Source organism: Pleurodeles waltl, chromosome 12 (genome assembly GCF_031143425.1).
Source record: "Pleurodeles waltl isolate 20211129_DDA chromosome 12, aPleWal1.hap1.20221129, whole genome shotgun sequence".
NCBI lineage: Eukaryota > Metazoa > Chordata > Amphibia > Caudata > Salamandridae > Pleurodeles > Pleurodeles waltl.
The window spans coordinates 20,617,498-20,639,166 of NC_090451.1; the positions used below are offsets into that span (position 1 = coordinate 20,617,498).

At 50.2% G+C, this 21,669-nt stretch overlaps 1 protein-coding gene across 8 annotated transcripts in view; it reads right to left on the reverse strand.

The window, feature by feature from the left end:
* The window catches only part of ARHGAP45 (Rho GTPase activating protein 45), a 381,773-nt gene that overhangs the window by 153,820 nt on the left and 206,284 nt on the right, over positions 1-21,669 (reverse strand). For all 8 annotated transcript variants that reach the window (XM_069216459.1, XM_069216457.1, XM_069216454.1 and 5 more), the window contains 3 exons: positions 7,153-7,290; positions 3,854-3,918; positions 2,040-2,150 (listed from right to left, as the gene is read on the reverse strand). In XM_069216459.1, coding sequence (XP_069072560.1) covers positions 2,040-2,150; positions 3,854-3,918; positions 7,153-7,290 — 314 coding nt within the window. The remainder of the gene's footprint in view (positions 1-2,039; positions 2,151-3,853; positions 3,919-7,152; positions 7,291-21,669) is intronic.

The following is a 21,669-nucleotide window of genomic DNA, read 5'->3' on the forward strand; positions in this document are numbered from 1 at the left end:
GAGAGTTCAATGCTCCAGGATCCTCTCAGAAGAAGCCGGAAAAAAGAACTGACCTAACTGTGAACCAACTGTCACCTTTCCTTCACCCCTGAGGCATGGTGGGATACTGGAGGTGCTCAGGGTCTTAAAGGCACAGTGCCAAAGTTTTTATGGTTCTCCTGTGTTAACCTACATGCAGCCTATTGGCTAAGAATGCTTCATTGTTTTTCAATGCAGTTTTCTCTATTTTTTCACTAGAGTTTGCTACTGCTTACTTCCCCAAGCCTAGTTTTAGGAGCTTGGGTACTTATTTAGGCTCTATTGTAGTAATTAAAAAAAAAAAAAAAAAAAAAAAAAAACTTCATAGAAATAAAGCATTTTAGCCTGTTTTTAACATGATAGCCTGCATGACTGTTTGTTACACATGTATAATGTGTATATATTTTATATATGCTCCGGGGTCCCCACACAAGGGCGGGAATATTCAATGTTTATGACTATTGATGAGGATCCCCTGGAAGAGAACCAGCGGGTCCTGGGGTTGGGTGATCCTGCAGGAAGATCTGATATTACAAATACCAGCGGGTCCTGGGGTTGGGTGATCCTGCGGGAAGATCTGATATTACAAGTACCAGCGGGTCCTGGGGTCGAGTGCTCACCTGCAGGAAGGTCTGATATTACAAGTACCAGCGGGTCCTGGGGCTGGGTGATAGCCTGCAAGAAAATCTGATATTACAAGTACCAGCGGGTCCAGGGGTTGGGTACTAACCTGCAGGATAAACTGATATTACAAGTACCAGCAGGTCCTGGGGTTGGGTGATAGCCTGCAGCAAGATCTGATATTACAAGTACCAGCAGGTCCTGGGGTTGGATGATAATGTGCAGGAAAATCTGATATTACAAGTACCAGCGGGTCCTGGGGTTGGGTGATCCTGCAGGAAGATCTGATATTACAAATACCAGCGGGTCCTGGGGTTGGGTGATCCTGCGGGAAGATCTAATATTACAAGTACCAGCGGGTTCTAGGGTCGAGTGCTCACCTGCAGGAAGGTCTGATATTACAAGTAACAGCTGGTCCTGGGGTTGGTTGATCCTGCAGTAAGATCTGATATTACAAGTACCAGCAGGTCCTGGGGTTGGGTGATAACCTGCAGGAAGATCTCAGCGGGTCCTGGGGTTGGGTGATCCTGCAGGAAGATCTGATATTACAAGTACCAGCGGGTCCTGGGGTTGGGTGATAGCCTGCAGGAAGATCTGATATTACAAGTACCAACGGGTCCTGGGGTTGGATGATCCTGCAGGAAGGTCTAATATTACAAGTACCAGCGGGTCCTGAGGTTGGGTGATAGCCTGCAGGAAGGTCTGATATTACAAGTACCAGCGAGTCCTGGGGTTGGGTGATAGCCTGCAGGAAGATCTGATATTACAAGTACCAGCGGGTCCTGGGGTTGGATGATCCTGCAGGAAGGTCTGATATTACAAGTACCAGCGGGACCTGGGGTTGGGTGATAGCCTGCAGGAAGATCTGATATTACAAGTACCAGCGGGTCCTGGGGTTGGGTGATCCTGCAGGAAGGTCTGATATTACAAGTACCAGCAGGTCCTGGGGTTGGGTGATCCTGCAGGAAGATCTGATATTACAAGTACCAGCGGGTCCTGGGGTTGGGTGATAGCCGGCAGGAATATCTGATATGGATAAGTTACTTACCTGTAAATCCTAGTTCTCTTCCAGGGGTATCCTCATCAAAGTCATAAACAATGAATATTCCCGCCCTCGTGGGGGGATCCCGGAGCATATATAAAAACACACATGTATAAGTATGAAATATATATATGAAAAAATAACAGCGGGTCCTGGGGCTGGGTGATAGCCTGCAGGAAGATCTCAGTGGGTCCTGGGGTTGGGTGATCCTGCGGTAAAAATCTGATATTACAAGTACCAGCGGGTTCTGGGGTTGGGTGATAGCCTCAGGAAGATCCCAGTGGGTCCTGGGGTTGGGTGATCCTGCAGGAAGATCTGATATTACACGTACCAGCGGGTCCTGGGGTCGAGTGCTCACCTGCAGGAAGGTCTGGTTCTGTAAAGTGTTGGCTGCTTGCAGGACTCCGCAGCCATATTCACCGTCCTGCTCCAGGGCCAAAGAATAGATGGAAAGGAACGGCATGTATGCCTGAACAGGAAAGAGAGAACAAGATGAAGGGAGTTAACAGGAGAGATATTTAACAGTGATGGTAGTCCGTTCATAACACAGCTTCCAGAGTGAGATGCATGCCTCTGGGACAGCAAGTGTAGGCCAGCTATCCTTCCCTGAAACCTGGTGCTGTCACCAAAGGCTTCTTGGGTCACAAACTGTCCCTACCCTTGGCCCACTGCCACGCACGCAAATTCTATCAAACATCTTTTATCTTAATCCCACTCTAGGGCATACACTTTTGTATTGAGTCCCTGGGCCTTCTAACGTCGGCCTCGCCTGTGCTCTTACCTTAACAGCGCCTCGGTCCCACTCGGACCACGAGCCTTCCTCTAACCTTAACCCGAGCTTGCTCTCTACCCCTCACCCGACCTATTAAAATCAACATTCTGCTGAAGGCGGTTCCATTCGCCGGAGCTTTCACGTGTTTCTGCGGCACATGATGTTATTATTCTAGGCTGCCGCTCCTTCGGCTCTGCTGTGGTCAAACCCTCAGGCCGCCTCCTCCGGGTCGATGCTGGTGTACCTCCGGTCTTACATCCAGCGGCGGAGGAGGCAGATCACCAGCCTCAGCGGCCTGGCTGCCCTGATAGATCCTCCCTTCCGGGATGCTCCCTGACAGACAGACAAAATTTCACGTTTGTTTCTTGTACAGTCAGCTTGAGAGTGAAAGTGCTGGGTCCATCAAGAGGTTTGCGAGTTACTGGACACTTACTCTCTCTTGGCACCTAAATGTTAATTTATTTTGAGTTTCTAATGCATTTAACAGAAAGTCAGCACTCATTAGGATGGGCTCGCTGGCTGGTAGCCATAGGATGAGAGCGCCTGAGGTCAGCACACCACTCCTCTCGACATAAGCCTTGTTCTGCACAGACATGTCTATACTTTTTAGGTCTGGCCTAGCAGGAAGCTCTCAGCTGTTTGAAGGTGAAAGCATATTGTGGACCATACAGAAATCTTACTGTAGGCTTAGAGCCTACCCACTGCTCACCATTGGTTGGCTTTCTTATCATTCTTGTTGCTTGCTTCTTATTTGATAGTTTTCCTTCCTCGTCTTGTGATTGTCTCTCTCTTGGAGAAGAACCTCTTTACCATCCTTTTGACTAGAATCTTGAGTCCTTCCATAGCTCCACATCAGGAAACTACTTTATTTGTTGCTTGCAGCATTCCATGAGAATGCATGTGTTTTCCAGCTCTCTCCTTCATGTACTGATTCTCTTTCACATTTTCACCCCGTGCCCTCCATCTTTCTCCCACTAAATTTCTTATGTTGCTTTCACTGCCCCTCACCACAGGTTATCCTCACAGAGTTGCACTTTGCCCCAGAGTAAGGCGCTCTGCTAGCAGGCCACAACCACTGCGCCCTTTCATAAGGCGCTGGAGGGCAGGGTGAGTTTCCCACGTACCACCAAATCGCCCAGTACAAAGTTCTCAGGGAAAAAAAATCATTTTATGCCGGATATTGATTTCTCATTTAAACTAAGCCATGTGGCTCTTGATTTTCATGACAAAGTACCTGCAATAATCGGGTAATAGGACATGTGAACCTTTGGTGAAACATGATGACAAAGACAGTGCAAGGCAGCTCAAAGGAGAGGGCCAAGGACGTCAGAATATATGACACACAGCCCATCACAGGTCAATGCTGGAGCATTGACACGGTGGCAAAGGCAGGGACTCACCTCCTGTGTTATGGTCTGTCTGCAGGTGTGCACTAGCTTCTGTAGCCCTTTGGCAAACTCCATCTCTGTAACAGAAGGGATAGCAATGAAGACCGTAGCTCTGAAGACTGCACACTCCCTCAGATCTCTTCACCTATTTCTCGTCACTGAGCTCTGCCATCTCACCCTGCTTGGTCCCGCTGACCCTCTGGCCTCTTCTACACTCTTGAGCCCTCATCACTGAGCTCTGCCATCTCACCGGGCGTGGTCCCCCCTGACCCTGCGGCCTCTTCTACACTCCTGAGCCCTCATCACTGCGCTCTGCCATCTCACCCTGCGTGGTCCCCGCTGACCCTGCGGCCTCTTCTACACTCTTGAGCCCTCATCACTGCGCTCTGCCATCTCACCCTGCATGGTCCCCGCTGACCCTGTGGCCTCTTCTACACTCTTGAGCCCTCATCACTGCGCTCTGCCATCTCACCCTGCGTGGTCCCGCTGACCCTCCGGCCTCTTCTACACTCCTGAGCCCTCATCACTGCGCTCTGCCATCTCACCCTGCATGGTCCCTGCTGACCCTGTGGCCTCTTCTACACTCCTGAGCCCTCATCACTGCGCTCTGCCATCTCACCCTGCATGGTCCCGCTGACCCTCCGGCCTCTTCTACACTCTTGAGCCCTCATCACTGCGCTCTGCCATCTCACACTGCATGGTCCCGCTGACCCTGCGGCCTCTTCTACACTCCTGAGCCCTCATCACTGCAATCTTCCATCTCACCCTGCGTGGTCCCGCTGACCCTGCGGCCTCTTCTACACTCCTGAGCCCTCATCACTGCGCTCTGCCATCTCACCCTGCATGGTCCCCCCTGACCCTGCGGCCTCTTCTACACTCCTGAGCCCTCATCACTGGGCTCTGCCATCCCACCCTGCGTGGTCCCCGCTGACCCTGCAGCCTCTTCTACACTCCTGAGCCCTCATCACTGCGCTCTGCCATCCCACCCTGCGTGGTCCCCGCTGACCCTGCGGCCTCTTCTACACTCCTGAGCCCTCATCACTGCGCTCTGCCATCCCACCCTGCGTGGTCCCCGCTGACCCTGCGGCCTCTTCTACACTCCTGAGCCCTCATCACTGCGCTCTGCCATCTCACCCTGCGTGGTCCCCGCTGACCCTGCGGCCTCTTCTACACTCCTGAGCCCTCATCACTGCGCTCTGCCACCTCACCCTGCGTGGTCCCCGCTGACCCTGCGGCCTCTTCTACACTCCTGAGCCCTCATCACTGCGCTCTGCCATCTCACCCTGCGTGGTCCCCGCTGACCCTGCGGCCTCTTCTACACTCCTGAGCCCTCATCACTGCGCTCTGCCATCTCACTCTGCGTGGTCCCCGCTGACCCTGCGGCCTCTTCTACACTCCTGAGCCCTCATCACTGCGCTCTGCCATCTCACCCTGCGTGGTCTCCGCTGACCCTGCGGCCTCTTCTACACTCCTGAGCCCTCATCACTGCGCTCTGCCATCTCACCCTGCGTGGTCCCCGCTGACCCTGCGGCCTCTTCTACACTCCTGAGCCCTCATTACTGCGCTCTGCCATCTCACTCTGCGTGGTCCCCGCTGACCCTGCGGCCTCTTCTACACTCTTAAGCCCTCATTACTGAGCTCTGCCATCTCACCCTGCGTGGTCCCCGCTGACCCTGCGGCCTCTTCTACACTCTTGAGCCCTCATCACTGCGCTCTGCCATCTCACCCTGCGTGGTCCCCGCTGACCCTGCGGCCTCTTCTACACTCTTGAGCCCTCATCACTGCGCTCTGCCATCTCACTCTGCGTGGTCCCCCCTGACCCTGCGGCCTCTTCTACACTCCTGAGCCCTCATCAATGCGCTCTGCCATCTCACCCTGCGTGATCACCCCTGACCCCCCGGCCTCTTCTACACTCCTGAGCCCTCATCACTGAGCTCTGCCATCTCACCCTGCGTGGTCCCCGCTGACCCTCCGGCCTCTTCTACACTCTTGAGCCCTCATCACTGCGCTCTGCCATCTCACCCTGCGTGGTCCCCCCTGACCCTCCGGTCTCTTCTACACTCCTGAGCCCTCATCACTGCGCTCTGCCATCTCACCCTGCGTGGTCCCTGCTGACCCTGTGGCCTCTTCTACACTCCTGAGCCCTCATCACTGCGCTCTGCCATCTCACCCTGCGTGGTCCCCGCTGACCCAGCGGCCTCTTCTACACTCTTGAGCCCTCATCACTGCGCTCTGCCATCTCACCCTGCATGGTCCCCGCTGACCCTCCGGCCTCTTCTACACTCTTGAGCCCTCATCACTGCGCTCTGCCATCTCACCCTGCATGGTCCCCGCTGACCCTCCGGTCTCTTCTACACTCCTGAGCCCTCATCACTGCGCTCTGCCATCTCACCCTGCATGGTCCCCGCTGACCCTCCGGCCTCTTCTACACTCCTGAGCCCTCATCACTGCGCTCTGCCATCTCACCCTGCATGGTCCCCGCTGACCCTGTGGCCTCTTCTACACTCCTGAGCCCTCATCACTGCGCTCTGCCATCTCACCCTGCATGGTCCCGCTGACCCTCCGGCCTCTTCTACACTCTTGAGCCCTCATCACTGCGCTCTGCCATCTCACACTGCATGGTCCCGCTGACCCTCCGGCCTCTTCTACACTCTTGAGCCCTCATCACTGCGCTCTGCCACCTCACACTGCATGGTCCCGCTGACCCTGCGGCCTCTTCTACACTCCTGAGCCCTCATCACTGCAATCTTCCATCTCACCCTGCGTGGTCCCGCTGACCCTGCGGCCTCTTCTACACTCCTGAGCCCTCATCACTGCGCTCTGCCATCTCACCCTGCATGGTCCCTGCTGACCCTGTGGCCTCTTCTACACTCTTGAGCCCTCATCACTGAGCTCTGCCATCTCACCCTGCGTGGTCCAGCTGACCCTGTGGCCTCTTCTACACTCTTGAGCCCTCATCACTGCGCTCTGCCATCTCACCCTGCAGGGTCCCTGCTGACCCTGTGGCCTCTTCTACACTCCTGAGCCCTCATCACTGCGCTCTGCCATCTCACCCTGCATGACCCACCTCTCCAGACAGTAGATATAGTTCACATACTGAAGGTCTTAAGGTGCAGCGCTCAACACAGGCCTCTTCTACACTCCCGGGGCCCTCCATTCTCACCAAATGAGGTCCTCATATACAGGTAGGGGAGTAGGCCCTTGAGACTTGGAGAGGAAAGGAAGTATCTTGGAGGCCCCTTCCTCACCCCCAAGTTCCCTGCTCCCCAGTACGACATCCCCTGCTCACCTTGAAGCCTCCCTCTTCTCACCTAGTGTGGTCCTCTTCTCCAGGTAGTAGATAAGGTCCTTCATGTACTTGGAGATGCTCTTTGAGTAGTGCAGTGCGGCGTCAACGCCACCCTCAGACCTCTGCAGCATGATGTCCACTTCTTCTGCTGATGGGCACCCTGAGGGACAGAAAGGAGATCCTCTGGAGTGAGAGCTGTATGGAATGAGAGCCCTCAGCATGTGAGGGGTTGGAGAGAAAAGGTTATGTTTTAAAACAAAGCTTATGAGATCACCAAGGGAGCCATGCGTGAGACTTGCACCTAGTTATGGAGAGCACAGGCCCCTTCCTTCATCTCATATACAAATCCTAGACTGGTATGAGTCTCTAAGGTGTTTTTGCACCATCAAATAGGGGAGACCAGCAGGAAAGACCCAGGTCCCTCCTGATCCGCCAGCCTTCTACTCATTGTGCAGTTTTGGGGGAAGTCCTTTCTGAGAGATTAAACAACAATGACCCACCTTAGACGCACCTGAGAGGGCAAACATGAGTGACCCATCATAGACACACCTGTAAGGGTAAACATGAGTGATCCACCTTAGACACACCAGAGAGGGTAAACATGAGTGACCCACCTTAAACGCACCAGACAGGGTAAACATGAGTGACCCACCTTAAACACACCAGGGAGGGTAAACATGAGTGACCCACCTTAGACACACCTGAGAGGGTAAACATGAATGACCCACCTGAGACACACCTTAGAGGGTAACATGAATTATCCACATTAGACACACTAAAGAGGGTAAACATGAATGACCCACCTTAGAGACGCCCAAAAGAGTAAACATGAATGACCCACTGGAGACACACATGAGAGAGTAAACATGAATTACCCACATAGATACACAGCAAAAGGGTAAACATGAGTGACACACCTTAGACACACCTGAGACTGTCAGCATAAATGACCCACCTTGTACAAGGCTGAGAGGGTAACATGAATGATCCACATTAGACACACTAGAGAGGTTAAACATGTATGACCCACCTGAGAGGATAAACATAAATGGCCCACCATCGACACACCTGAGAGTGTAAACATGAGTGACCCACTGGAGACACACATGAGAGGGTAAACATAAGTGTCCCCCCTCCTTAGGCACACTGAGATGGTAAACATGAGTGATCCATCGTAGACACACATGAGACGACAAGCATGAACGACCCACCTTAGACACAGCTGAGATGGTAACATGAATGATCCACATTAGACACACTAGAGAGGGTAAACATGTATGATGCACCTGGGAGGATAAACATAAATGGCCCACCTTAGAGTCACCTGAGAGGGTAAACATGAGTGACCCACTGGAGACACACCTGAGAGGGTAAACCTAAGTGCCCCCCTTAGACAAACCAAGATGGTAAATATGAGTGACCCATCGTAGACACACCTGAGACGATAAGCATGAACGACTCACCTTAGTCACAGCTGAGAGGGTAACATGAATGATCCACATTAGACACACTAGAGAGGGTAAACATGTATTACCCACCTGGGAGGATAAACATAAATGGCCCACCACAGACACACCTGAGAGGGTAAACATGAGTGATCCACTGGAGTCACACCTAAGAGGGTAAACATAAGTGCCCACTACTTAGACACACCAAGATGGTAAACATGAATGGCCCACCTTAGCACATCAGAGAGAGAAAACATGAATTACCCACATAGACACAAGGCAAAAGGGTAAACATGAATGACCCACCTTAGACACATCAGAGAAGGTAAACATGAATGACCCACCGTAAACACACCTGAGAGGGTAAACATGAATGACCCACTGTAGACACACCTGAGAGGGTAAACATGAATGACTCACCGTAGACACACCTGAGAGGGTAAACATGAATGACCCACCTTAAACACATAGCTGAGAGGGTAAACATGAGTGATCCACCTTAGACACACCCGAGAGGGTAAACATGAGTGACCCCCTCTTAGATACACCGTAAGGGTAAACATAAGAGACACAGCAGAGAGGGTAAACATGGGTGACCCACCAGAAACACACCTGAGAGGGTAGATATGAATGACCCACCTTAGACACACCTGGGGGGGTAAACATGAATGAACCTACAGTTATTAAGGAAGTGGGTAATATTTCTGAAGTTAAGTTGACTAGTATTGGCTCAATGGCAGTATAGATTGCTCACCCTGAGACAGCAATACTCCTATGTCTACAACTATTACATATATTTAAGTGAGGTAGAGTAAGCATTTCTCAATAATAATAATCATTAACATGTGGTTTCATAGTCCTTGAGTAAACAGTGGACAGAGATTACGTACTAATCATCACATACGTTTATTTTAATGCACCTGAAAACAAACAGCCTCTATTTAATTGCGAGGTTGCAAAGAAAAACCAGCCAACACGTCTTTCGCCCCACAAGGACGCACAGACCTGGGGCTTTTTCAAGGCTAAGATGGTTTGTACGTGTGGAGAAGTGTGGTTCAATGGTTAGAGCGGCAGACCCTGATGCAGAAATCTGGTCCGGGACCAGGGTTCAATTCCCGCCTCAGTGGGTCTTGGGCTCAATTTCCTCGGACCTGATAATTCTCGCATCGGTGCCTAATCTAATTCATGGGTCCCACTCTGTAACTCTGGGCAATAGCTTGCTTAATCTCCACAACGGCCCCAACAGCGCTGGGATGCCTGGCTTCACCTTGAAGGTTGCCCAGGAGTGGGCACCTCACAGGGAAAAGCCAGGAGGGTTTCCACAGCGGTATGCGTACAGCGCCTTGAGACCCTAACGGGTGAGTAGTGCGCTATACAAGTACGAAGTTTACAGTTTGTACGTCAAAAATAGCATTGTTGGTCTCACATGGACTGTAGGTAAGTCATTTTACTATGTCCATGTGGTCCTAATCGTGTCTTCAGGTAGTAGATCTTCGTGCTTGTTTAATAGTGAAGTGACCTTAATAATACTTTTGTAAGAGTAGTGTTGGGACTGTAAGTCTTCTGCGTGTCTCTGGAGAGCGCGCTTCCCCTGCCTTATGGTGATCTACAGGCAAGTCACTTGAAAGTTACTGTATGGTTTCTGCATCCCTACCTCAGTGAACATAATAGACAAGTATGTCTACTGAGGATCTCCCTGTTTACATGGACTGAGACTCTAGAGCTTAGCTCTGAGGTCAAAGGGGGCATGCATAGCGCACTCCTATTTCACAGAGAGTGGATACTGTCCTCTCTACCAAAGCAGTAGTAGACTGACAGTGGTGGTAGCAATAAATCTATAGTCAGGGACGCCTGTATCCTTGTACCCCTGGTTGGGGGGGCTACTAGCCACCTTCCTGATCAAGTCTGTGCAGCCTTCTTTGCCTGTGGTCCTGTTGCCTTTGTCTACCTGGGATGTGTGTTTGAGAACCAGTAGGTTCCCTACGGGAGAATGGTGAGGTGAGCCATTGTGTTTAATGTGAGCTGAGCTGTTCTGCTTGACATTCAAGCTCCCCTCCCTATTCCTTGGAGAAGCTTGGTGGGCTGGGGTAGACACTGACTCTTATCTGTGTTTAGCTGCTGTAACTGCTAGGAGAGACCGCCACCCCTTTTCTGTTTGATGATGGCCAGTGGCTCCTGGTCTGTAGTTAATCAAAATTCCTCTTTAGGGAATAGCTCAGGCTGATACCAAAAGCCTGTCCTGAAGCACAGTAACTCATCTCATTCATGTCTTGTACACACAGGGAGCATGACACAGATAGGCCTCATGATTGGAGGGGCACCCAGGATTCAAAAGTAGCAGTCCCTCTGATTGAATAAGCCTATCAATCAGAGGTGACAAAAGTCTGGCCTGAGTGGTCAGTGGCTGTTCAAGACTGGTCTTCGGTTCTAACAAGCATCTACAGAAGACAGCTGTGGGCCCACAATGTAAAGGAAAGGAAGCTTGCTCACCGCGTCTGAACTTGAGAGTTTTCTCTGTAATGGATGGATTCTACTCTGAAGGAATTTGCGAGCTGTGAAAGAGCAAAGCAGAGGACCAGCTGTTTGAGACTTGTCGAGCAGCATTTGCTTGGAAGACAAGGAAATTGCAAATAGCTGCTCAAGATAAGGAAGCTTCCAGCACATCACCAGAGACAGAGCAAGACGAGGAAGCTTGATTCCATCAATCCTTTGAAGTTGAGATAACTTTGCCTAGACCCTTCCCCTGTGCTGTTGGAGCCTAAGATACTTAACAGTTACCATCTGGAGCTTGGGAAGAGTGTCCTGTGGTACAGGCCCCGTACCTTTCTCTTTGTGATACATGGGAGTAGCAGGGTGTACTGGCACTCTGGCCAGCTAATACCCTCCAGTGGCTACTGGTCTAGTGGGACTCCAGTAAAACTGTGCCAAGACATCAGGCACCTGTGATCAGATTCCTGACGCCACCAGAGTGGTGTCCTGGCTAAGGACGGGTGGGCACTTCTCTTCTTTGGGTGGTGGTTCTGGGGCTGATCTGGAACATTTGACTTCACATCATATGCTGAAACTGCACCATTGCCATAGAATGATTGGAACATGGCTCTAGCGAATGAGAGCAACCCTGTGTGTACATGCTAACTATGTTTGTATAGTGTTTAGCGTCTAGGCACTATAATACTGTTTGGGGTCAGAACTCTGGCCCAGAGGGTTGTAGAGATGTGTGGTTTTCAGTGTTTATCCTAGTTGTATGTGTAGTATATTTATCTATTGTGTACTGAAGTAATTTTCTTTTTAAAAAGTAAAGCACTGACTGGAGATTGATCTTATTAGCTGGTAGTACAGTGTACCCTCTATTGTGAATATCTAAACCCACCTCACCTCCTTGAGTAAGCCTGGGACTGCTTTGTCTTGCTACGCTGAGAAGACTCAAGTGCTGGAGAGGAGTACTTGGTTATCCAGTTTTGGGTCCACTAGTACTGAGGTCCCAGGACACCAGTGGAGAACACTCCAGTTGATGCAATTGGAGCGGGGTAGCCCCTAAGTGTAAAGGCAAGGAAGCCGTATCCAACATTGGTGGCAGCGGTGGGATCACTAGACTTCAAGCTCAGTGGACACTTATGCCAGTTGATAATTCCAGGAGATACTCATAAGCTATATGTAAAATGGCAGATATCACTGGAGAGGAATTTGAACTGCAGAGTTTGACCATAGAGGACAGACAGAGGGTGATAGGTCCCAAGGTTTAAAGACACGGAACACGTGATTAGCCACATGAGAAAGTGTTTTGAGGAAGAGGTCACTGCAGTGGGAGAGGTGGAGAGCACTGTTGTCACAAGCCTGCCAAGTTCATCAGGGCAGGCTTTCCCTACATGTGCCCCTAGGCTTATCCCCTAGGTTTTCCCCTAGAACTGCCCCTAGGCATTCACCAAGGTTTTCCCTACACCTGCCCTTAGACTTTCACCTCCCCCTATAACTAGAGATAACTTTTCCCATGCCACAGGATGCACCTCGTTAGGAGAGACTGACTTAGCTGAGACCCTGAAACTTCAAGAAGCTAAAGATTTAGCAGAGGAGAAAGCAAGGAAATTTGAGAGGGAGTACCTAAGGATGGCCCGCCAGACAGAAGAGGAGCAGCGAAGGGCCAGTTAAGAAGAATAGGCTTGGAAGGAGAAGGAGAAGGAGGGGGAGAGGCAGGAGAAAGAGCAGGACAGGGAATTAGAAAAAGAGCAGTTAGCCCTTGAGAAAGAAAAGCTGAAGTTAGCAGCAGAGAGGGCTTAGCTCTGAGGATGGTGAGTCCTCTGCAAAGTCCAAGCGCAAGGAAAACACCACCAAGGTACCAAAAGAATTGATACACATGTATGTCCCAGGCACTGATATTCTCAGACTGATGTGTGCTTTTGATCTTGCGTGCAAGGCTCAATGTCTGAACGGGCAATCAAAAGCAGCAATTCTGAGTTGCCTCTGACGTAATTGAAAAGATGCCTGAGAAAGACAGTCTGACATATGAGTGCATGAGGGCTGCCTTGATTAGACGGTGTGGATTGAAACCAGCCCAGTAATTAAAGAGTTTCTATGAGAACAAGAAGGTGGATGGAGTTGCTTTTGAGAACTAGGTCCATGACATAGTGAAATACTGGAATAACAAGGTAAGAGGGATTGAAGCAAATGATTACCAGTCCCTGAATTAGGTGGTGATAGCAGAGCATCTCCGGGAGGAGTGCTCTAATCCACTCAGACAGTATTTGTCTGACCTTGCTGAGAGGGATCCAGAGAAACATGCAGTGTTGGCTGATAAGTGGCTTGCCAACAGAGTGAACAAGGGGCAGGAGCACCACAGTTCCAAGCCCAATGGGGGAGAAGAACTCCCAGCAGCCTGGCTCTAAACCAGAGGGGAAGGGCCAAAACAGTTCCCAAAGCTCTCAGCCAGGACAGAAGTCTAAGGGGAATGAGGCCTCTAGCCAGCACCAGAATGGGAAAGGAGGGAAGGGTCCTTTCATTACCAAGGTAATTAAATGCTATGATTGTCACCGAGAGGGACACTTACAGCCAGACTGCCCAGGGAAGGATGCTGTGCCAGCGGCACCCATGATAGCAAATGTGATTTTAGTGGGTGCAGACATTAAGGGAGGCTCAACTGACTTTAACTTAGTCTCCAGGGATATCTGGGAACTCAAACCCTTAAGCATATTCACCTTAACTCGAATGGGTATATGAGTGTGGCTAGTATCAATGGTAGGAAGCTTCCTGCCATGAGGGATACTGGTGCCCACAGGACTATGGTTGCACTGAAATGTCTCACACCCGAGAAGATCATCCCTGGTTCCAAGGGGAATGGACTTGTAGCTAGTGGTGATGACATGGAGTACCCCCTTGCCAGAGTGGAGGCAGAGGTGAATGGCAAGAAGGCTGTGGTTGATGTAGGGGTGCGAGAAAAGCAGGGCACTGGGTGCTTTCTGGGGAATGAGCCAGTTGAAACGGGTTAGTACCAAGCCGTGAGGCCTATATGGCCTGGATTTCAGCAGCTGTGCTCACTAGGGCATCCACTTTCTAGTGTGGTGGGGACCACTCTAGTGAAAGAGAAACTAGGAGTGAATAGGCCAGAACAAGAAGCAAGGGCAGATTCTGAGAAGGCACCTGTCTTGGTGTCTGCACCGCCTGTCCCAGTTGGAGAGGAGGGTGAGCATCCAGAGGCAGATCGGGTGTTGGAGTCTGGGTCCCTGCCAGAGCTGCAGGAGCTGCTTGTGGCAGGAGGACTGTCCCGAGAGGAATTTTGTAGTGCAAAGGTGGAGTGTCCTACACTTGTGGATCTGCATAAGACTGCTCAGGAACAGGTTTCTACTGGAGTAGTTGGAAAGCACAAGGTAGCTTGGGAAGATGGACTCCTTTACAGTGAGCCTGCTGACGCAGAGCCAGAAGCCAGCAAAAGGTTGGTGGTTCCTCAGGTGCACAGGAATTTCCTGTTATAGCTAGGCCCTGAATTACCCCTAGCGGGTCACCAGGGCATCAAAAAGATAAAAGACAAGTTAGCACCTCTGTTTTACTGGCCAGGAGTTGGTCAGGATGTGAAAAGGTTTTGCCATACCTGTCTGATCTGTCAGGCCAGTGGCAAGTCTGGTCACCAGACAAAGGCACCCTTGGTGCTCATACCTGTTGTGGCGGTACCCTTTGAGAGGGTGGGTATTGATATAGTTGGTACGTTTGACCCTCGATCATCCTCAGGCAACAAATACATTCTTGTTGTTGTGAATCATGCCTCTAGGTATCCTGAGGTGGTGGCTTTGAAGAACGCTACTGCCAAGGTGGTTGTTAGAGCTCTTCTAGGGATCTTTTCCAGGGTTGGAGTTCGGCAGACTGTGGTTTCAGATAAGGGGACAAACTTAATTTCATCTTATATGAAGGCCATGTGGGAAGAGGTAGGTGTGATCTAACATTTCTCCACGGCTTACCATCCCCATACTAATGGTTTGGTGGAACGTTTCAATAATACATAAAAGACCATGATGGGGACTTTTTTTGAGCCGCTCAAGAAGAAGGGGGATCTCCTTCTGCCATGCCTGTTTGCTTACAGGGAGATACCACAGAAAGGAATAGGTTTCAGTCCCTTTGAACTTCTTTTTGGGCGTTCTGCCTGAGGTCCCCTAACTTTGGTCAAGGAGGTCAACCTTAAGTTCCTACCCATGATGTGATGGACTATGTCCTTGGCCTCCGTAGGCTGATGGCCCAGCTCATGGGTAAAGCAAAAAGGCAATCTTCAAGCCAGCTAGGACCTGATGGAGTGGTACGACCAGAAGGCTATGCTGAATGGGTACCAGGAAGATCAGGCAGTGTGGGTCCTGAAGCCGATTTGTCACCGGGCTCTAGAGGAAAAGTGGAAAAGTGGTGTGGTCCCTTCAAAGTTGTTAAGAAGATTTCTGATGTCAACTTTGACACAGGTACCGCAAGGGAGCCCCAAAGGGTGCTCTATGTTAATCGGCTGAAGCTGTGTCTTCACAGGAGTTACACAGTTTCTTTACTTGCAATGGCTGAGGAGGTGGAAGAGGAGAGTGAGCCGCTCCCTGACTTACTGCAAGGTGATGAGAGGGATGGTTCTGTTTAGGGAGCTAAGCTCGTCTCTGAACTGACACCGGAACAGCAGGAGGAGAGTAAATAGCTGCTGAGGAGATATTTTCTATCTCTTTTCACTTACCCCAGGGCTGATGCCTGTCTGTGTCCATGACACAGACACAGTGGACACCCTGCCTGTTAAGAGCGAAATGTACAGGATGCCAGACCAGGTCCAGTCCAAGAGTGCATCAAGACTGATGTGGCCAAGATGCTGGACCTGGGTGTTGTTGAACCCTCCTAGTGTCCCTGGGCTAGCCCAGTGGTGTTACTGCTTAAGTAAGGGTCATCTGACCTGCGCTTCTGTGTGGACTATCGCGGTCTAAATATTTTGACAAAAAGGGATGCCCATCCTATTCCCCGAGCTGATGAGCTGGTGGATAGGTTGTGTACCTTAGTACTTTTGATCTAACCAGTGGTTACTAGCAGATTGCCTTAACTGCTGGTGCCAAGGAGAAAATAGCATTTTCAACCCCAGAGGGCCTCTACCAATTTAAAGGTATGCCTTTTGGTTTGAAGAATGGTCTCACCACTTTACAGCACCTAGTGAACCATGTGTTGTCAGGCCTGGAAGAGTTCTGTGTGGCACACCTGGATGACATTGCTGTGTTCAGCAACTCCTGGGAGGACCACATGAAACACCTAGCGCAGGTGTTGGTGAGGATGCAGGGGTCCTAGCTGACCATCAAGGCAACCAAGTGTCAAGTTGGGCAGTCCTCTGTTGTTTATCTTGGGCATCAGGTGGGTAATGGGAAGATTCACCGCCTGTAGGCTAAAGTCCAGGCGGTGCTGGTCTGGGAGGTTCCCACTACCTTCGCCCAGGTAAAGGCCTTTTTGGGTCTCACTCATGGCAATGAAGTGGGAGAACCCAAAGTTGCTCAGGTGGTCAGTATCTGCAGGGACCAGATTTTACTGTGGAACATAAAGCAGGCTTACAACACAGTAATGCAGATGGCCTTTCCCACCAGTTTACCCAGTCAGATGACCAGGCTTCTCCCCCGGGGAGTAAGCCCCAGCCATTTTGATCTGGAGAGGGTCTAACAAGTAGTCAGTATCTTTCATTAGTATCAGTCAGTTCTGTCCTTGCGATCAAGTCAAAAGTGTATGAAACATGTACCTACGCAACGACTAGTACCTAATCTCTGACCATTATTTTACTCAAGGGATATCAAACCATGGGTTTAATATTATTATTGCAAATTGCTAACATGAATGACCCACTCAAGGCACACCTGAGTGGGTAAAAATGAGGGACCCACCTTTGACACACCCGAGAGTTTAAGTGTCATTTCATCACAAGCGCAGAACCTGCCATGAAAGGTGGGTTCCTCGGGGAGGGTAAGTGGACTTCTTTTAGGCTCTTGCAGTATCTCTACACATCTATACCAACCTTCTTTTTGGGTCCTTCATGTCTAAAAAGAACTGTAGACAATCTGCAGGCCAGGAGGGCTAGTTGGTCTCATGTCTTCAAATGACTGAATAAAGTCTCAGAACTCAAACAGCTTTTATTAATATTGATGGCATTAATACAGGCAGGTATGCCCCAGAGCCAGCACCAGTGGCTCTTTACAGCACATGCCTTTGGATGTTTTAGGTTTTTTTGCATGGTGAACCTGTTCTGTATTCACATACTGCATACGTCTGTCATCTGGTGGTTGGGTCTTGAAATATTCATTGATAAAAATTAAGTTAGACTTTTGGATGTAGACCTTTGGCAGAGTTTATATTTCTTATGATGACATCAACCCTAAATGAAAAACCTGCTACTTGAGTACCATATTCAAATTCTAATTTTGAACTTGCCTTCCACCAAGGCTTTGTTGGACTGGCTTCGATATGGCAAAGCCTGCTGTAGCTATGCCCCCAAATAAACCCTATCCCCTGCACTACAAATGGGACTCGGAATCAGAAAGAACAGATACATTTTGGCAAATCTCCTGTCACTGCCCTCCACTGAGGCCTCCAGTCTCCATGCATGCTCAGGTGCTGAAAGAAGAAAGTCAGCCATCGGGGTTTGGGTCTTTCAGGCCTTGAAATATCTGACAAATGAAGGGAAATTGTGTGACTTATCCCCAAGTCCGGCATCCTATGCCAGGGACCCAACATAAAAGACAAAATTACTTTAAATGCACCCCGAGAAGTAGGAGTGGGAACCACAATTGAATCTTCCATTCTGTGCAGCTGAACTAGGGACACAAGTCAACATGGCAAGGCCACTATCAACATGGGACAATACTAAAGTTTGCATGGGGAATCAAAGAGTCCTGAAGCAGAAACAGCTCACTTCACCTGCGAAGACATGAGAAATGTAAAGCAGCCACATGAGCTTTGTCACACACTTTTTGATAGAGAATCTGCTTTTCAACCTGAGATTCAGAGCTATGCTCTGTTAGTTCATTTCATACTCGAGAACTTCATTTGCTCAACTCTTCAGCTTTTACATGGGTTGGGAGTTACTTGAAATGTTTCCCACAAGTCTTGTGGGAGGGGCTGAGATGTAGCAGAATGTATAAGGGACTCAGAGTGGTGTACTATATGCTCCTGGTTCTATAACGCACCCTCCGCCGCTATACCTGCACTCTTTTAAACCAGTGTCTGCGGTGTACATTGAAACAAAATAAGCATTGGCAAAGCCTATAGGTCGCACCTCTGGGACTAAGCGTTCTATTTTTTTTTTTTTAACTGCACACTGGGGCACTCCTCTCTATGCCCCAGTGTGTATGTTCTGACCCCGAAGACATGGTAACATTGGGTAACACCCAATTGATATAGTTAACTTTACTGTGAGGTCACAGTATTTGGTGAAAGAAAATACACCACCAGGCACGGCAAGGTAAATGCCACTTGTGGACTGCAGCATTTATTATACTGGGCTGACAAAGCGAACATAGGTTCTGGCCTACATGTGTAGCCAGACTACTGCAGCTTTTAAACCCACAGGCAAATCTGCCAAAATAACCTTTTTTGACAAGAAAGAACCCCACTTTGAAATATTAAGTGTCACCTCTAAGTAAACCTGGTAGTCTATAAGGTAGGGTGCTCAATCTTTAAAAGTGGTACATGCATGAATGTAATGTTATCATGTACCTACAGTGACTAGCCCTCAAAATAATTTATACCATTAGGACTGTAGCTGTCCTATGACAAAAACGTTCACCACAGTCCATCTACAGCGTGCACTTACAGGTCACCTACGACTTGTATCAACCACTCTTACATTCACCTGTCTCCAGTTAGGCTCCCCCCAGCAACGCCCACACCACTGTTCACCTGTTTCTAGGTAAGCCCCAGCTGGCAGCATGCCCTCACCACCACTCACCTGTCTCCAGGTAGGCTGCACTGGCAGAATGCACTCACCACAGTTCACCTGTCTCCAGGTAGGCTGCGCTGGCCAGCATTCACTCTGCACTCACCTGTTGGAGGTAACTAGCACTGCACACTTACTACTCTTCTAGACTACTCTTACTACAGACCCAAGAGCACACACAAGCCACTCTCCCAATCACCTGAAACAGGTAGGCTAGACCCAAATGTACACATACTCCATTCTTCCACTCACATGAAGCAGGTAGGACAGACCCAACAGTGTACACACACCACTCCTCCACTCACCTGTCTCCAGGTAGGACAGACACAACAAAGCGTACATGCCACTCTTCCACTCATCAGAACCAGGTATAACGACCCAACAGCACACATACTTCACTCTTTAAGTCATCTGTCTTCACGTAGGACAGACCTAACAGCACACACGGCACTCTTCGACTCACCTGAACCAGGTAGGATAGACCCAACAACACACACATGCCACTCTTCCAATCACCTGAAACAGGTAGGTTAGACCCAACAGTACACATACTCGACTCTTCCACTCACGTGAGGCAGGTAGGACAGACCCAACAGCACGCACGCACACACACACCACTCCTCCACTCACCTGTCTCCAGGTAGGATAGACCCAACAGAGCGTACAGACCACTCTTCCACACATCAGAACCAGGTAGAACGACCGAACAGCACACATAAGCCACTCTTCCACTCACCTGACTCCAGGTAGGACAGACCCAACAGCACACACTCTCCACTCTCCCACTCTCCTGTCTCCAGGTAGGACAGACCCAACAGCACACACTCTCCCACTCTCCTGTCTCCAGGTAGGACAGACCCAGCAGCACACACATTCCACTCTTCACTCACCTAAATAACGTAGGACAAACCCAACAGCACAAACACGCCACTCTTCCACTCTCCTGTCTCCAGGTAGGACAGACCCAACAGCACACACACTCCCCTCTCCAGGTAGGACATACCCAACAGCACACACACTCCACTCCCCAGGTAGGACAGACCTAACAGCACACACACTCCACTCACCTGAACCAGGTAGGAAAGACCCAACAGCACGCGCACACACACACACACACACCCACACACCCTCCCCCACTCTTCCTCTCACCTGCCTCCAGGAAGGACAGACCCAACAGCACACACACTCCACTCTTCCACTCACTGGAACCAGGTAGGATAGACCTAACAGCACACACACTCCACTCTTCCACTCACCTGAACCAGGTAGGAAAGACACAACAGCACACACACCACTTTTCCACTCACCTGAATCAGGTAGAATGACCCAACAGCACACACACCCCACTCACCTGTCTCCAGGTCGGACAGACCCAACAGCACACACATTCCACTCATCCACTCACGTAAACAAGGGAGGACAGATCCAACAGCACAAATACGCTACTCTTCCACTCTCCTGTCTCCAGGTAAGATAGACCCAACAGCATAAACACGCCACTCTTCAACTCTCCTGTCTCCAGGTAGGACAGACCTAACAGCACACACACTCCACTCACCTGAACCAGGTAGGACAGACTGAACAGTGCATACACACACACATACACACCACTCTTTCTCTCACCTGTCTCCAGGTAGGACAGACCCAACAGTACACACATACCACTCTTCCACTAACCTGAACCTGGTAGGATAGACCCCAACAGCACACACACACATCACTTTTCCACTCACCTGAACCAGGTAGAACGACCAAACAGCACACACACACACCAGTCTTCCACTCACCTGGCTCCAGGTCGGACAGACACAACAGCACATACACCCCACTTACCTGTCTCCAGGTAGGACAGAACCAACAACACACACAACCCACTTTTCCTCTCACCTGTCTCCAGGTAGGACAGACCCAACAGTACACACATGCCACTCTTCCATTTACCGGCCTCCAGGAAGGACAGATCCAACAGCACACACACTCCACTCTTCCACTCTCTTGAACCAGGTAGGATAGACCAAACAGCACACAGACTCCACTCTTCCACTCACCTGAGCCAGGTAGGATAGACCCAACAGCACACACACACACACCAGTCTTCCACTCACCTGTCTCCAGGTTGGACAGACCCAAAAGCACATACACCCCACTCACCTGTCTCCAGGTAGGACAGACCCCACAGCTCACACACTTCACTCTTCCACTCACCTGAACTAGGTAGGACAGAACCAACAACATACACACATAACTTTTCCACTCAACTGTCTCCGGGTAGGACAGACCCAACAGCGCGCACACACACACACCACTTTTCCACTCACCTGAACCAGGTAGGGCAGACCCAACAGCACACACACTCCACTCTTCCACTCACCTGTCTCCAGGGAGAACAGACCCAACAGCACATACACCCCACTCATCTGTCTCCAGGTAGGACAGACCCAAGGGCACGCACACATACCACTCTTCCTCTCACCTGAACCAGGCAGGATAGACCTAACAGCACACACACTTCACTCTTCCACTCACCTGAACCAGGTAGGAAAGACCCAACAGCACACACATGCCACTCTTCCATTCACCGGCCTCCAGGAAGGACAGACCCAACAGCACACACACTCCACTCTTCCACTCACTGGAACCAGGTAGGATAGACCCAACAGCGCACACACTCCACTCTTCTACTCAC